The sequence below is a fragment of the Eschscholzia californica genome, unplaced genomic scaffold, assembly GCF_041429995.1.
Source record: "Eschscholzia californica isolate CP2 unplaced genomic scaffold, dmEscCali1.0.p SCAF_5, whole genome shotgun sequence".
NCBI classification, from domain to species: Eukaryota; Viridiplantae; Streptophyta; class Magnoliopsida; order Ranunculales; family Papaveraceae; genus Eschscholzia; species Eschscholzia californica.
In genome coordinates, this window is record NW_028238472.1 from 32,328,977 (window position 1) to 32,347,083 (window position 18,107).

The following is an 18,107-nucleotide window of genomic DNA, read 5'->3' on the forward strand; positions in this document are numbered from 1 at the left end:
TTAGAATTCATCTTAACATGTATCAATAATAACTTAATCATGCATATCTTTTTTATCACTCAAGTTTTGGTAACCGAATGTACCAAACTCGGGAAAATATTCTAGTTAAAGCTGAATAACACTAAAGTCTAAATTCGAAGTTTTGAAATACGAAGTCGCAACTATTAACTATCAATTTATACGCATGACTCATTAAAGAACTTAACCTAAACACGAGACATCAAATCTAAAGCATAGCTAATGAAGAAATCTCCCTACGTCAACACTAAGGATTCAGTATTATAACGATTAAAACATTTCAGATATTAAGCCATGAAAAAGACACCATCATCATTATGCTAAAACTTCATCATAAACCCTAGACAACAAATTTTATCTAATCAAAATATGAGATTAAAACAAATATGAAGAATAAGAGATAAAATGGAAGAAGAATTAAACTTTCTCACTGATTTTCCTTTGGCAGCGAAACGTTCCCCTGGAGAAAATAATTTTCCAGCGGTGTAGGAAAATGATTTTCCAACAGTAATCTCATTCGAAACATGGTCTTCTTCTCCGCTTCTTTTTTCTCTCTCTGTTTTGTTTCAATTTCAATTCAGCAATAGTAAACCAGTTGAAGATGAAGATTATATTAGATTAGAAAATAACAATCCTCTCTCTCTACAAATCTCTCTCTTTCTCTTTCAATTTCTATCATTGCTCTGTTTCTCTCTCTATTTTTTACTTTCTCTCTCAATTTCCATCACTCTCTCTTTTCTCTCTAATTTTTCTATTTAGTTGAGCTTAAGAGAGGATTCGATCTTGAAAGATGAGATGTCATTCTTCTCTGTTTTCTGTAACATTTATATGAAGATTAAGAATCTGCAGCAATATCTTCTTTCACTTGCTCTATTGTATTTCCTGTGAAAATATCCATCTTGCTCTATTGTAATCTCTCTATAAACAACAACTCCAACTCTCTCTCGGTTCTGTCAAGAGAAACCAAATTTATCACTCAAGAATCATCCCTCTCGGCCTTACTGTTGCCTTCAGAATTCTCAGTTATCCTTCAACCGAATCCAATCCTTTCCTTCTTTCTGTCTCCAATTATCTCTTTCTATTTCACGCTCTCTCTAGATTATATTTCCACTGAAATCCTAATTCTCTATTTCTTGTTTAAATTTCTAGAGAGAGAGATGAATATCCTCTTCCAAAAATCTCTCTATGTCCAACTCTATTTTAGAAAATAAATTTCTCTCTCTCTTTTTACTGGTAATGGAAACCAGAGAAAAGGGAAAGAGAATAAGAAGTAGAGAGAGAAAAAAAGAAGGGAATAAAATATTCTCATAAATTTGGGATCAATCGGTTATGGCTTGCTGGCTGTCAAGAATTAGGATTCGGTTTTTCGCGGCTGCTTTGAATAGTTTGGCTTCAGAATCCCCTACCGTAGATTTAAAGAACACGAATTTGCAAGCGAGGTGGTTGGCGGGAGCACTGATCTTATGTTGCGACGGGTTGCACTGGTTTAAATTCATTTCGATGCTGACCTGACATACGAAACTAGTATGTTCCAATATTTGTAATGCGCCACGTCATCTAAAACTATCCCGATAGCCAGAACCAGACTCGAACTTATCCCGGTTGACATGTAGGACTCCCATTTGACTTGCTCTATTTTGCTCGTCAGGACTCCGATTTGACTTCAGTTTTTGCCGTCGGGTTGGTTCTCGACTCTACTTTTCATCTGAATATCAACATTGGCCAAATCACTAGACCATCCTTTTCTCCAAATGACCGAAATGCCCCTCATGTGAGTATTTTGCCGATTTTTATCTGTTTTTCGTGCTTGATTCCTTAGAAGACACCTGAGTAAGAGAAACACTCAATTTATCGGAGTAACTGCTCGAAATAGACCAATTAATCCAAGTTAAGAGATTCAAATAGGACATTTTTATGTCTCATCAAGTATATAATCGCTAACTGAAGTATAGTATTAAATATGTTATTTTTGAATTTTTCTTTGTGAATTCACACACTCCCCCCCTCCCCCTCTATCTATCTCAGTATTTTTTTCATGTTGCAGTTGAATGTCTTCCACCATCTTTCCTCTTTACATCGTATCTTTCTCTTTACTTTGTGTCTTCGTATTCTTATATGGTTGTATTCCTATAAAGAATTTGTAATCTCTTCATTACTATTGATAGGTGCATATATAGGTTGCTTCTTGGCATTCGACTGCTTCCCCCTTTTTATTTGGCTTATTATTCTTCTTTAGTACACTGAAGTATGTAAGTATTATTTATCTATGTTTACTTGCTAGTGTTCTTGTGTTGAAGTTTTACTCATCATGAGTATGAAAACCATAAGTTCTATACTATGGTTTCTGAATAAATTATATTATATTTAGAAATTAGAGGTGTCAAAATTTGCATTAACACAAAACACAAAGCGGGTTCACTTGAATATCAATTTTTCTTTGTCAGTTCTAAGTCGATAAGTTGCCGCCAGTCAATACAGGGAACGCCACTACTTAAAAAGGGAAAAATCATGAATATATTAAATCACATGAGAGATGTTAAAGTGATTTCCATCATTGAGAGTATAGTGGGAAGAAACAATTGATGTTGTAAGCTCATAATTGCAATCACCCTGCAAGCCTCACCATATTTCTGTTATGTTAAACTATGCAAGTGTGTATGCAATAATTTTGCGCAACATTGAAGCTATACTTGAATTATATTGGGTAATTCGAGCTTATTATGGGTTTCATTTTTCTAGAGCAGATAATGAATGCAAGTTTGACCCTTTTCTCTTTGGGATTAATTGAGTACATGAAATTTGTTTTGGATGATGCTGAAGAAGTGAACATCAAAAAGATAACAATAAAGTAATAAAGTATGGGATGCAACAATCTTCCCCCGGCTTCTCAAGACTTCCCAACTATTTTCCTTTGATTTCTCTGTGCAGTTTTTTCTTACTTGAAAGCAACATTTTTTAAGAACGACTATTATGAAAGATGACAACATCTTCTTTATTCTCTCTTGTTTGGGTGGTTATCTTTCTTTGTTCGAGGTACTTCATGTGACCATGGATTATCTTATTTATGGTTATATGCAATATGATACTGTTACCCCTTAAAGATTCACGTGTTATTTGCAAATCTATACTCACCTATGACACATGTAGTTCTATTGTAAAGAAATTTAAAATATGATTTACTAGAAATTTAAGGAACATATATTGCTTTTCTGCGTAATGACAATGATTGGATACAATGTAGCTTCTTTTCAAGCATCAACCAACACCATCCTATTTTCATCTTAATAAGTTTATTTGTCTTCACTTTGAGTTTGGTTACAATCTTTTTTTTTTATTCTTTTGCATCGTTTGTTGACATATCTCCTCTAAGTTCAAGCAATAATATGCAATTTATGTATACCATTCTAACATATTATTGTACTAACTCTACAAGATCGATCGATCACATTGTTAGGTTCCTTAATCATACAAAGGAGAAATATTCTCCAATTTGGTATTTAAGCATTGAGGCTAACCAAAGTAGTGGATTACATCGGGATGAATCCTCTTATTACCTATGTTGTCGAAGGTGCGCTTAAGCGTCGCCTAGGCGACCGAAGCGCCGGGTCAGAAGGGGGGTCGCCTCTTTCAGAGGCGGTTTCCCCAGGTCGCGACTAAAGACGCTTAAGCGAGCGCCTTTAGTCGCTTCGGGGAAGCGGACCTAGGTGAAATGCGATTAGGTGAGTGGTCATCAGAAATTTTACAATTTTCATTAAGCCTAACAGCAACATCAAAAGCAACATCCAACTATCTAAACCCAACCCGATTTGGTTTAAACTTAACTCAAAAACACTTTCTCTCTCTAACCAATTTCCAAAAACTAACCAGTTCGTTTTCCCTAGTTTGGTTGTTCTTCATCTCCCAACGACTCATTTCTTCTTCACCAAAGGTGATTTTTCAACTTATATTTACTTCTTTCTTTACTTTATTGATCTTTTACTACAATTTCATCACGGTTTCACTCCCTCTTTCTTTAACAAAATCTATTTTGTTACTTAGGGTGTGTTTGATAGCTTATTTTCCTGGGGAAAAGAGAAAGTTTTTCTCTAAAATAGAAAATTTCCATGTGTTTGATTGACCAACTAGAGAAAGAGAAAAGAACATCACGTGATTTTTTTTTTCTTAAGTTTCCTCAAAAAGAGGGAATTTTTTGACCCCTCTTTTATAGAAGAAAAATTATTCCCGAAAAAAGTTGCGTACTTTTCCCTTTACAAAACCCTACTATAAATAACTACTAATGAAAAAGACTCCACCATCAGAAAAGAAAAAGCTGCAAAAACACAAAAAAGAGAAGAAAAAATTACAAAGCATTATCCCAAGTACAGGTAACTTTCTCCTTCATATCTCTCTTTCTCTTTCTATGCATCACTTTAACTCCTTTTATCTCTCTAGATTGTACTACTATAGGTAGTAGGAAATTGGTCAATCTTTTATGTGAAAGTGAATCATAGATTGTACTAATGTGGGTAGTATCTTAATTGAAGATGGATTTCAACCTCAATTAATGATTGTACTTTTTTGTATCTCTCTCTCTCCCATATCAACCGGTCAATAGGTCACCAAAGAAAAAAGAAATCAACCTGTCAATGACTTCATACTTAAACCCTTTACAAACATTAATTCATTACAATCACTTTTTTTCTCTCAGGTTGTAGTGGTTTAATTAATTTATTCTTTCCCATAAAAGAGTTCAATGACTTCATATTTAAACCCTTTACAAACATTAATTTATTGAACTACAAACATGAATAAATTAATTAAAGAAATAGTTCAATAATCAATAACAGTAACTTTTTCTTTTTATCTTTCTAGGTTGGTAGTAAATATAATAAATCAATTAATTAAAAAACAAGTAAAACGGAAGTATACTCAGTTTAAACACCTTATTTTATCTTTTATTTCTCTAACTTCTGTTCACAACCTTTGTAGTGAAAGATATTTGATAAATGAAAAAACAAAAAAATAAATATATTTTTTCAAATTCTTTCTAGATTGCTTGTATAGTTGTATATATACACCACTATTTTATGTAATGTTTTATTTTATTTAACGACCAATTAAATATTAGATATTTATATAAATTAATGTTTTGTTATAGTCGTTACCAACGATATACAATGCAAACACCGCAATTAAGGTTACGTATTGTGTATACTATGATGATTATCATCATACATGCATATTTGAGTAACCGACGTAGAAGACATGCCATTATTGAAAGGAGAGCTTACATAAATCGAGACCAAGAGAGAAACAACATATTACAAAGAATTTACTCCGAGAGTGATCGATATTATCACGAACAACTTCGAATGAAACGAGAACCACTTCGACGATTATGTGTACGCTTACGAGGCTATGGTTTAGTTGACAATCGACATGTGAAAGTAGAAGAACAAGTTGCTATATTCTTATACACAATTGGGCATGATCAACGTAATCGTAGTTCAGTTCTTCAATTCATTCGATCAGGTGAAACAGTGAGTAGGTATTTCGATATAGTGTTGTCAACAATACTTAGGCTTTACAAAGATGTTGTTAAACCAGCGACAATTGCTAACTCACCGATGGATGGAAGTCGTCGACAATCTTGGCATGAGTACTTCAAGGTTGGTCTAGATTCAAGAATGTTTTGTTCTTTTACAACTAAATAATTTAGTCAATCATAACACAGATATTTTATAGAACGCAGTCGGTGCAATTGATGGTACACATATCAGCGCAACTGTTCCTATCAAAGACCAACCTAGATATCGTAATAGAAAAGCTTATATTTCCCATAATGTTCTTGTAGCATGTGTGTTTGATATGAAATTTCATTACGTACTTGCTGGGTGGGAAGGGTCTGCTCCTGACGGTCGTCTTTTGAGATGAGCAGTATCTCGTCCTGGACGCAAATTAACAGTTCCAGTTGGTATGTGATTTTAAAATATTATATCACATAAAAAAAATTAGTCAGGTACAAATTTATTATTCAACTAGAATTATAATAAATTATGTTAATGTAGGTAAATATTATCTTGCTGATGCTGGATTTCTGTTGGTGCCTGGGTTTCTCACACCATATCGTGGCACACGATATCATCTCCAAGATCATATTGGTCGTCGACCTCAAAATCCTAAAGAACTATACAACTATCGTCATTCATCTTTACGTAATGTCGTCGAAAGGACTATAGGATTGTTAAAGAAAAGATTTGCATATTTGAGAAATGCACCATTCCACGATATTGATACACAAGCTAAGATTGTTATCGCATGTTGTGCTTTGCATAACTTCTTACGAGATAGAGATCCTGATGATATAAGTAGTGACGAAGATAATGAGAGCGACGACGATGAAGTAAGCGAACTTGAGGATGTAGACCAGCTCGTGCAAGATGAAGAAATTAATATTGTCCCATCACAAATTTGGACAGCAAATAGGGATATGATAACAGAGGAAATGTGGACAAATTTTTCGAATTTATAGTTATGTTAATTTTTTCATTTATGTTTCATTATATTGTTGAATATTTTTTTTATCATTTTTACAAGTTTTTATCATATTATTTCTACATTATGTTTTATCGCACAATTTATATAATTTTAGATTATCAAAATAGATAACATTGTGATTCTTTATGTGTTGATAAAGATGGCTGCTGAGTCTAGTCCTGCCAGTTCAAACAAAAAGTGTAAGAAACCTACTGTGACGTGGAGCACTATAATGGATGATTTCTAATAAATACGCTTTATGATTACATTTTGGCTGGAAAAAAAATGGAAATCAACAAGTTATTGATGAAATATATAAGAAGATGGGAATCCGTATTACTGTTGACAACATCAAAGCTCGTATGAAAACATTCAGAAACCATTATACTACCGCGAAACATACAATCGACGCTAGCGGGTTTGTCTTTAACTCTGTAACTTTTCGCATTGAGGTGGATGACGATGCATGGAAAGACTACGTGGAGGTACGTTTTCAATTTATATTGTCTTAAATATTTTACAAATAAAGTTTGACTTTGCCCTTCACAATGCTTATTGTCGGGCACACCCTAATGCAAAAAATTTGTGTACGAAGAGTTTCCCGTACCAGGAAAAATTAGGAGTCATTGTTGGGACAGAACAAGCCACTGGAAATAGACAAGTGGAGGTTGATGATATTTCTTACGAACTACCTGGTTAGTCAATCATTTGAAATTATCAATTCTAAATTTTTTTAATCATTTCCATAACACTATTCTAATGTTATTTTGTAGGTGAAAATGTTAATATGACGTCCATCAATGTGGATGAAGATGAAGGTCTATGTTCTCCAACTTCCGTTAATCGAGATCAATTTATAGCGCCAAAACGTAGACGACGGTCAGAAGCTGATGAAACATCTATTTTACTTGCGCAAGCTGCAAACAAACTTGCCGAAGCAGTTCAACCTCCTTCAGTTCGGGGTGTGGAAAATGCGTTGATGGCCATTCCAAACTTAAGTGAGCAAGAGGTTGAAGACGCTATGTATATGTTCGGAGAGAAACCCGAACTTACACGTATATTCCTTGACTTTCTTGAATCAAGAAGAACATCATGGTTGAGGAGAAAGTTGACCAGCGGTTAATCAAAGGTCAAGTAGTGCACTTTTTCGTGAATTGATAAACTTTAGTATGACTAAACTTAGCATTATTACTAGTAATTTAGGAAAAATGATTTATTTTGTAGTTGATATGCATTTTAAACATATACTTTTATGGGTAATATGATTTATTTTGATTTTTAACAAAATATTTTCCTTGGTTAACCAAGCATAAGATAAAAGTAAAGAAATTGGAAACATATTTTTTCCATGGCTAACCAAACAGTGGAAAATTAAGAAAATGGAAAAAACAAAATTTTCCTTTAATGAACCAAACAATAAAAAATGTGAAAAGTGTTTCCGGGGAAAAAAATTCTTGGAGAAAAGTTTTCTCCGAGTAATTTTTTCTTTGTTTTTTCCCTTACCCCAAATTGCTATCAAATACACCCTTAACTTCTTCTTCTTTAAATCTTCAATATTAGTTTAATACTTGATTAATACTAGTTTAATACTAATAAAATAGTAATAAAACCTAACTTAATACTTATTTTCTTCATAGTTAGTATATTACTTCATTAATACTTGTTTAATACTAGTAATGATTAATGAAATATAGTTTAATAAGAGTTTTCTTCATTAATACTACTTGTTTGCTAATGTAGATTATGTAGTTTACACTATACACTGAATTTTTTATTAAATTTTTGACTATTTGCCTCTTTGTTTGTTCATTTAGTGATATGTCTTATTCGACTTCAACGGAACGTGTAAAACCGTCGAATGATCCTGGTTGTGATTATAGACAACCCGTGGGGGGTGACAAGAGTAAGGTGAAGTGTGGTTTGTGTGGATTGATCGCAAATGGAGGAGATAATAGGCAAAAGTAACATCTTGACGGTGGTTATAGAGATGTAAGAGTATGTTATAAGGTTCTCAAAAGACGTGCAAGAATTGATAAAAAAATATATGCATGAAGGAAAGAAAAAGATAGAAGACATGACTTGGTTAAGGATGGGTCAAATTGATGGGATCAATATTTATAAATTACATAGTGAACCTTATGAGGTGGATGAGGAGTTAGAAGATAATTACATAGATTTAGAGGGTACCAAGGTACATGTAGTGGCGGAAGTGGGTCGGGGACACCAACTAGTAGGACGGGTCCAAAACCACCTAAGACACATGGTCGAATGGATAGTTATTTCAAACCAAACTTCAAAAAGTCAGTACAAAATTCTATTGATAATGTATATAGGAGGAGAAAAAGAGACAATGTGGCTGAGTATATAGCTGGTTTTTTTTAATGATAACGGGATAGCTTTCAATGTAACCAAGAGTCTTAGTTTTGCCATGATGATTCAAGCGATTGGACAGTTTAGTCTGGGTTTAAAAATCCATACTTATCATAAGTTGAGAGTTTCTCTTTTGGTCAAAGCAGTCGATGCCACCAAGACATGGATAGATACATTTAAACCCCTCTTGGTTTCTTATGGGTGTACTATTATGACTGATTGGTGAACAAATGGAAAAGGTAGATGCCTCATCAATTTTTTAGTGAATTGTCTAAAAGGAATTGTCTTTCTGAGATCACTTGATGGTTCTAAACATGTGAAGGATGCAAAACTCATCTTCAAACCATTAATTGAAGTCATTGAGGAAGTGGGTCCTCAGAATGTCGTTCAAGTAAGAGTTTAACCCCTCGTTTACTCTACACACCTTAATATCTACAATCTTCATCATGTATATCTTAGTTTTTATTTTGGCATATTTGACTTGATTGTAGGTTGTAACGGATAATGCATCAAATTACAAGCTTGTAGGAAAGAGGGTTGATGAAAGAGAAGAAATATAATTTTTATTGGACTCCATGTGCAACACATTGTGTGAATCTCATGTGTCAATATGTATCAAACATAGCTAGGATTCACAAAGTTGTACGAGATTGTAAGTATATTGTTGTATTCATGTACAACCACAATCAAGTGTTGCATATGATGAGAAAGTTCACTAAGGGAAGAAAGTTGGCGAGGCTTACAGTAACTAGATTTGTTACTAGTTACTTACCAATGGATAATATTTTTAATCAAAGAATGGGGCTGAGAACAATGATGCTTTCTGAGGAATGGACTAAGAGCACATGGGCGAAAATGCAAGATAGGAAGAAAGTATCAAAGATAATGGGGAGGTCTGGACTAAGTTACATTTATGTCTAAAAATCATCTCACCATTAGTAGATATTATCAGGTTGGTAAACCAGGAAGAAAACCCATGCATGGGCTACAATTATCTTGCAATGACTGAGTGTAGGAAGAAGTTAGACGCTCTTTAAGAGGAGAAAAATGATGTGGTGTTTGAGGAAGAAAACCCATGCATGGGTTACATTTTATCTTAATCATCGCATTTATTTCGATTCATCATTGGACTCACCTATGGAAAGTAACTCTTAGATAAAAAGAGGGTTGAATGCTTGTATCAAGGCTTTAGTCCCAAATCCTGTTACTCGGTCATTGATTTTCGATCAGATTGTCGAATATCGTTCTGCGACTGGAGAAATGGGGGACGAGGAAGCAATAGCAAAAAAAGAAAAATGCTAGCACCAGGTATTAAGCAATCAAACATAATTGGGAACTTTGAATTATCTTTTGTTTAGTTTATTAAAAGATAATTTGTCATCCGCACAATGCAGCTCCATGGTGGCTTAGTTGGGGATCAGATGTGGTAGAATTTCAGAAATTTGTTGTAAGAGTGGTTGGGCTAAATTTGTGCGGCATCTCCATGCGAAAGGAATTGGAGTGGCTTTGACCATGTAAATTATGAATACACAACCTTGAAATTTAAATTTTCGAAAAGCTCAAATCATTATTCTTATAAGAATGTTTATCTCTTGATTTAACAGTTACATACAAAGAAACAAAACAAACTAGATCATCAAAAGTTGAATGATCTTGTATTTGTCCAATACAATAACAAGTTGAAAGCTCGTTTTCTGGATCGAACTAGTCCTGGTGGAAGAGATTTGAATCCAATCATATTGAAAAATGTTGATCTCGATGGGCTTGTTGAAGAGGCTGAGGGATGGAGATCATGTTGGTCCGAGCACTGGGTTGAGATCTTATAAGAGGAAAAGACCACCAAACCAATGCCTAAGTCAACCGACAGAATCATGACGTCAACTTGTTGATGAAGACTCTGAGCCCGAGGGGGTGAAGATGTCGATCCTTCACCTGTAGAAGATCAAGATGGAGACAAGTCAGACAACAATGGTGGTCCTCAGTCAGGAGATGATGAGGATATTGACTTTTAGATCTTTATTTGACTTAACTTTTGATGATTGGTAAACTTGAGATTGTTTGATTGCTTGTGTTTTTGTTGGTTAATTGCTTTGGAATACTTTTAAGTTTGGAATGCTTTGATATTACTATTTTAGTCTTTAATGAATTAATGTTAGATATTTGTGTGTTTATTAGTTACTTTTATAATTTTTATATATGTGTTACTTTTATACTCACTCTGTCCCAAATTAAGAGTCATGTATTCCTTTTTGGTTAGTCCCAAATTAAGAGTCTCATTCCTTTTTATATCATCATATTAAATCCCTACCTTTTCCAAGTATACCCTTGTATTGGATTTTAGAGTTATTATTAGCTAATTAGAACATTTCTTAGTAGAATAACACCAAAATCTAGCTCATTCCTATATAGAGTATCCCACTTTCCATAATGGTTAAAATCAACATTATTTGGGTATGAGATTAATTAAGAAAGAAAACACCAAAACATAAAATACTGCCAACATTTACTACGGTAAAATTCAAGGAGAAATGATTAATTCGAATAAAACATAATTTTTATTTTTAAATTGAAATGTTATGGATTACATTTGCATAGCCTTTAATTTTCCAATTCTTGCAATACTCGTAAGGCATTGTCCATTAAATTACATTTCACATTCTAGATGAATAGGAAGATTTTCATCCATCTCCAATTGATTTTTATTCATGTGTGGCATTCTATAATTAGTAGACCCGCCCACTTTCATTATCTCAATTATACATTGCTGCATTGTTAAAAAATTACGATTGAGAAGTTTCACGGGTAATTCATAAAAGGCATTTTCTACTGCTTGAAGTAAATCATCGATTGTATTTGGTGCTTCTTGATATTGCAATGATTGAATTGCTCTAAAAAATCCAAGATCCAGAACGTTTAAATCTGGACTATTTGGTGGTTGGCAACACAATCGGATATCAAGTCCAGTGTTTGAGACTGATTGAAGAAACTCAACATCATTCGGGTTGATGTGGGGTTTAGCATTGTCTTGTTGGATAAAAATTGTATTCGTCACAGCATCAAGTGGTCACTTTTCTTTGATTGTTGGCAAAACTTTTTCAATCAAGTAAGATTGAATTGTGTCTTTATTTACGATTACTACTGTTTTTGTTTCTAAAGTACCCGGAATTCGATTCGTACTGTTTTTCTTAGCTGCCACTTTACTTGTGAAAGGAAAAATTCCAATTTTTCCAGAAAACTCTTCATTACTTGCATAATCAAATCTTGGTCTAACAACAACTGCAAGGAACATAACTTTTGAGATGAATCTTTTGCTTTTACAAGTACGGTATGGGTCTTCTTCTTCTGGGAGAAGATAATACTTCCGCGATTCTTTGGTCATATAAAACCATTTTTCATCAATATGTACATAGTTGTACATGTTCTGAAAAATAGGATTGTCATTGGGACTATTTTGATCAAGCACTAATAAACAAAATCGAAGTCTTGCTTTTCTATTTTCGTTGTTCAAAGATGGCTTCAAAGCATTTGAATGTGGTCTAAGCATACCTTCTTTAATTCTTCTATGAAGTGTGCTTTTTGAAACGTTTAAAGCGTTGGCCATGGATCGAATATTTGTTCGATGACGAAGAGGAGTTTCCAAAACTTTGCTGCGATCAATTTGAACTCTTTTACGACCAACGTTGCCGACAAATTTGTTGGATACATTAACGATTTCTCCATTAGCAAAACATTCTTGAGAACATTTCCAAACTCGATACAATATTTTTATACTCATTGAAAATAATTCGGCTATACGACCAATTGTACCTCTTACTAATTTTCCATTATCACTTGCTTTCAAGAGTTGATTAAGAATTTCTTGGCGTTCCTGGTTAGACAACTTTTTTTTAGAACCCCAATTTAATTGTTGTGAGCTCATATTTGATGTTGGAAGAAAAAGAATAAAATTTTGGTTATCTTTTAGATAAAGGTAAGATAATTGTGTGCTTATGGAAATTAGTCTTATATAGTGCTACTAATCTATTTTGGGAGCCAAGAATGAAAATTTGTCAAAACAACTTTTCAGTAAATTCAATTTTTTTCACAATTGAATTCTAATTTGAAAACTCAAATTTAGTTACAGAGAAAAATAAAAAGCGCTAAAATTTCAGAGTACCCAAAATTAACCAATTTCAAATGTTAAGATTATCACATTTTATTGTGTTTCTAATTCAGTGCTTCATTTTATTTTCAATAGTTGGTCACTCATGGTAAGTGAAGTAAGAGAAATAATACCCTACCATAATTCCTTGAATTCCAAAAAGGATACTGAAAATTAATATGGATAAAATTGGAAAAGCAAAACTTGTGAAAAAAAGTTGTATTTTCAAAGTGGGACTCTTAATTTGGGATGGAGGGAGTATTATGCTTTGATGCCTTTGTCTGGCGGTCGCTTAAGCGCGCATAGGCAAGGCGATGGGTTTCTTGCCTCGCGTCGCCTCACGCCTCAAACAACATAGCTTATTACTATAGTTTAAGTAGTTTTCTCACTCGCCATTCGTTTAATTTTTTTGTTTCATTTGTTTAACATTTGTATTTGTAAGTAATTAGAAATTTTGTCGTGTCGAAGACAGGGTATATACCTAGTTTTTATTTGTGAGAAATCGACTAAGATCTACGTTAGTCGTTACAAGGCATTGATAGTGCTGATGTCAAAAATGGTCTTCCGTTATATCAGCATGAAACAGGGAGTTGATGCATGACAACCTCTGTTATGTTGAATGTTCTGTTAAGTCAGGTCAGATTCTATTGATTGTTTCTGCCTCTAGTTCTGGTTCTCCATTTCTTTGCTCCTACTCCTCGCTCCTTGCTCATGTTCCTAGCTCCTGCTCCTGCCTACTGCTCCTGTTCGTCTGTTCCCAAAGGGGGAAAAACCTGCAAAGGGTTCGAAAATCGCTCCGACGCTCAAGACAGTCAAGGTGTTCTTTGCAGTCAAAGAATGAATGTTGACCGATCCTCTTGGGGGCGAGTTGTGAGAACTTAGAGTTTTGTGATCTTCTATGGTTTAGAGATAGTGTCCTTTGAAGGACGATTTGGGGGCCTTTTATAGGCTTAAGAGGCGGCGATGATTGTTGTGGATGGAAGTTTTTCCTTTGTGTTTATCTTGCATCCAGGATATATGAAAGTTCCTAAGTTCAAGGATCTTTCGTAGATATCCTGCCGATGTGATAGATCTTTGGGGAGAAGTTTCCTCCCTTGGACGCGTGAAGTCCAAACTTGCTTAAACACTTAGGGATCTGTAGCCGACTGAGATCTCTGTGGAGATTCTGGGATTAAGTCGGTAGATTGTTGGTGCGCTTTGCCTTCCCAGTTCTGGGCGTAAGGCATCGATCGAACCTACGTGAACTCCCATCATTCCTTTAGAAACCCCAGGGTTGATCCGTTCATGCCAAGGGCGTTGCAGGGCTGGTTTCCTGTAGCCGACCTCCCAGTTAGGGGAGTACGTGACGGGTCGTCACGGGTTCAGCTGACCTGCTACCTTAAGCCGGGTTGACCCGATAGACTTCAGGTCTGATCTTGACTCTTCAGACGTTAGTCAACGTCTAGACATTTTATGCATCATCAGATACATCATAAAGATGTGATGAGCACGATAACCGCCTAATTTAAACCAAAGAGGCCTAACGCCCGCGAACATTAAAGAGACCTAAAGCCCGACAAATTTATAATATTATTTACTTTATGAGAAATACTATGTCTACAACCTAAAAATCTGGATGAGTAGTCCAGATCTATGTGGCCCCTCTTTTGTTGTTCTTGCATTTATATTATATTTTTGTTGTTCCAAAATTACCCTTTTATTTTTCTTCTTTTCCTTTAGTCTGCCCGTCGACTTTCTTTCTCTCGTTTTCTCTCCTCTCCCAACTTCATCTTCTTCCTCACCATAATCCTCTTCTCTAGAACTAGATTAAGCATTTATTAATAAACAGGGCCTAGTAATTTATTTTTAATCTCTGATCTCAGGTTCTCTCTTTTATCTTCAATCTGAGAAATATAGTGAGAATCTAGTCATCTAACTATTACCTTATTTCTGATATGACTTTCTCTCTTTATGGCTTCTTATTTGGATGTTTGTGGAGGTTTATAATTAATGGTATAATCTAAAGGCTTTTAGTGTTGTTGATGGTTAAGGTTTAATTTGGGTCGATTTATTGTACTACAGAGAAGTAGGAGATGATTTTGCACCTAGGGCTTAACTTGGTAGGTACCAAATACCATACCTTACTGATCTTCAGATGCTCAGTACAAATCCAAATGGTGAGTTATTAGCCCTTTTTTATGATAACAAGAAGAGATCTAATACATTTGAGAAATCCAAGGAGAGGATGACGCCCAGAAAAGGTAATTGACATCTAAAAACAAGTAAAAATGATCAAATTTCAAGTCGGATTGAATATAAACCTTAAAGAGAAGAAATCTACTCCATTGGCTTTGTTTAATAAAGAGAACAATGAAGGTTAAAGGAAATCAAAATGGGGAATAAGAGATAAACCTTGTAGAGAATATATCTACTCCATTGACTGTTAGATGAACTTTTTTCTTTTATGTTGATTAAGAAACTGTATTGGTTAAAGTAAATCACAAGTCTTATTAAGTCTGGAATGACAATGAAGGTTTACAGAGAGAAATATGAAGAACAAGGGAGAGTAACCACTGAAGGTTTAGAAAGAGAAACAAGAGAAAGGGTCAAGAAAAAAAGGGGTAGATTCGTAAAACCAAAAACACTACTTAAATGCATTTGAAATTCCAAGATGCCATGTAGGAGTCATGTCAAGCTGGATGAATTTTCCAGATTTTAAGTTGTAATTGTAGCATTTCTCTTACTTTATGGTTAAATGAGATAAATCTTAATGGCAAACTGCTTTCACCGAGCCTCGATCCCACGTCATGGGTATATATACCTAGTTTTCTACGTAGGGACAATGACTATTTGAGTTAAAAAAACTATCATAATAATAAAAAAAAGTCATCATTTTTTCTATTAACCAAAAATTGTTATAATATTATTGGTAATGATATGGTTAATTAAGAATATGGTCATAATCTATTTTTTCATTCCCAAAATATCCTTGTCCACTAAAACTCACTTTCTCTCCCACCGAAACCCAAAATTTTAGACTTTTTCCTGCTCTTCTTCTTCCCTTTGATTGAACTTCCTAACGTCATACTCTTCTCACCATTGCCATCGCCATCACTAGTTTCTCTCTCTAAAAGAGAACATCCCTCCCTCGCAATTTCAATCATTTCCCTCTATTTCTAAAACCTTGGTTCTTCTGGTTAATGACGCATTTTCATGGCGACTTCAACACTAACTCAATCATCAACTCTTCTCTACAGTTCTTTGGGTCTCTTTGATGAATTTCATGTTCAGATACTACTGTTTGTTGGTTTTCTAATGATATTACTCTTTATATCTTTTTGTTTTATCCTTCTTGATCTCTATAGAAAGCTCAAACTAGATATACTAGTCTTACTTGATTGCCCTCTTATTTCTTCGGTTGAACATTCACTCTCTTTAATTGTTGATAAAAATAGTCAAACATATAAAGACCACAAATTGTCTGTGGAAACTCTTAAGTCGAATCCCCAAAAATGGGCATTCAAGATTTCTTCTATTCCACCATCTTCTCTTGTTAAAAAGGTTGAGAATGATCAAACTAGTAATGGGTCAGAGCTAGATAAGAATGATAACAACTTTGTGGAATATTGGGGAAGAACAACAAATTGTGAAGAAAAATAAGAAAAGGGGTAAGAAAAAAAGGCAGAATTCTCAAGTTGAAGAAGATTATGAGGCTCAATTACCTATTTTGGAGGAAAAGAATAGTTTGGGTTCTTCATACCTATTTACTTCTTCATCAAGTGTTACACAGAGAAAAATCAAACAATAGTATGATCAACTTGTCAAGTCCCATGACTCTAATGGATTGACATTAGATCAGGTTTTTATTACTTTACCTAATATTTTTGTTTCTATATATCTCATTTGAGTTTATTCAATTTGTCAAAGCTTATTAAATTTGTTGTGATATGTGCCAGGTCAACATTAGATCGTCCAAGAGTGAATCAGAATGACCCCAAGTAGTTGGAATCTGTATATGATATCATTTTGATGGTGTAATATGTGCCAGGTTGCAGAGTTGATATTAGAACCCCCCTTTGATTTCTTTGGAAAATGCAAAAAAGTTTTTTAGTGTGAGAATCCTCTCTAGTTTTGCAATACCATAATTTGTATCCCTTTATATGGTTAGATGATGATGCACATATCTCTTTCAACACAAAAATGAGAAGTTCAATAATTTGGAAATCCCGACAGTTGATTCCCATTTTGCAGTAGTTTGACACTCTAACAAAATCTCTCACTCTCTACATTATTTCATCTTGAAGTATTGAGGGTTTAAACTTAAAGTACAAAACGATAAGAATTTTGAAGGTTTGATCTTAAAGTTGACCACACAATTTCTTCACGAATTCTATATGATGAATGATGAAATCAATTCCAAACTCAAGATTTCGTAGATACATACTCTTAGTTTATATTCTCGATTTGCAAATCGAGTTCGCAAGATATGCAACTCAAAATTATATTATGCAAAGCTTGCAAATCATGTTTGCAATCTATATTTTGTAAATGCAGTTTGCAGTTTACATTCTGCGAACACGTTTGTAGATCAGATCGGTGCAAACACGTTTGCAGAACAGATCGGTGCAAACACGTTTGCAGAACAGATCGGTGCAAACACGTTTGCAGAACAGATCGGTGCAAACACGTTTGCAGAACAGATCGGTGCAAACACGTTTGCAGAACAGATCTTTGCAAACACGTTTGCAAAACAGATCGGTGCAAACACGTTTACAGAAAAACGTAAAAGAAAAAAAAAACGCCGTTTTTTCTGAGTTTTTTTATTGAAAAAAGTATTGAAAGTGGATCTTGTTAGAAAGCTAATGAAAATCATTTCTAAATATATAATTTTTATAGAAATCCGACATCTCAAACAACAGTTATATCAATTTAAAATTTAAAGAAAAATAAAAGAATTTAGTTACACAAAATAATAAAAAAAGATATTTTAATATTTGAACATTTTTTTGACCTAAATAATAATTTTCAAATGTTTTATGCTTTTTCACTTATTTTCTATATTATTTTGACCTAAATAGAAATT

General features: G+C 34.1%; 1 protein-coding gene across 1 annotated transcript; it reads right to left on the reverse strand.

Moving 5' to 3' along the window:
* Positions 1-11,968: 11,968 nt before the first annotated feature.
* Positions 11,969-12,823, reverse strand: LOC147538644 (uncharacterized). The gene has a single exon (XM_086642987.1). The coding sequence runs from the start codon at positions 12,821-12,823 to the stop codon at positions 11,969-11,971; it is 855 nt and encodes a 284-aa protein (XP_086499113.1).
* Between the last annotated feature and the right edge of the window lie 5,284 nt (positions 12,824-18,107).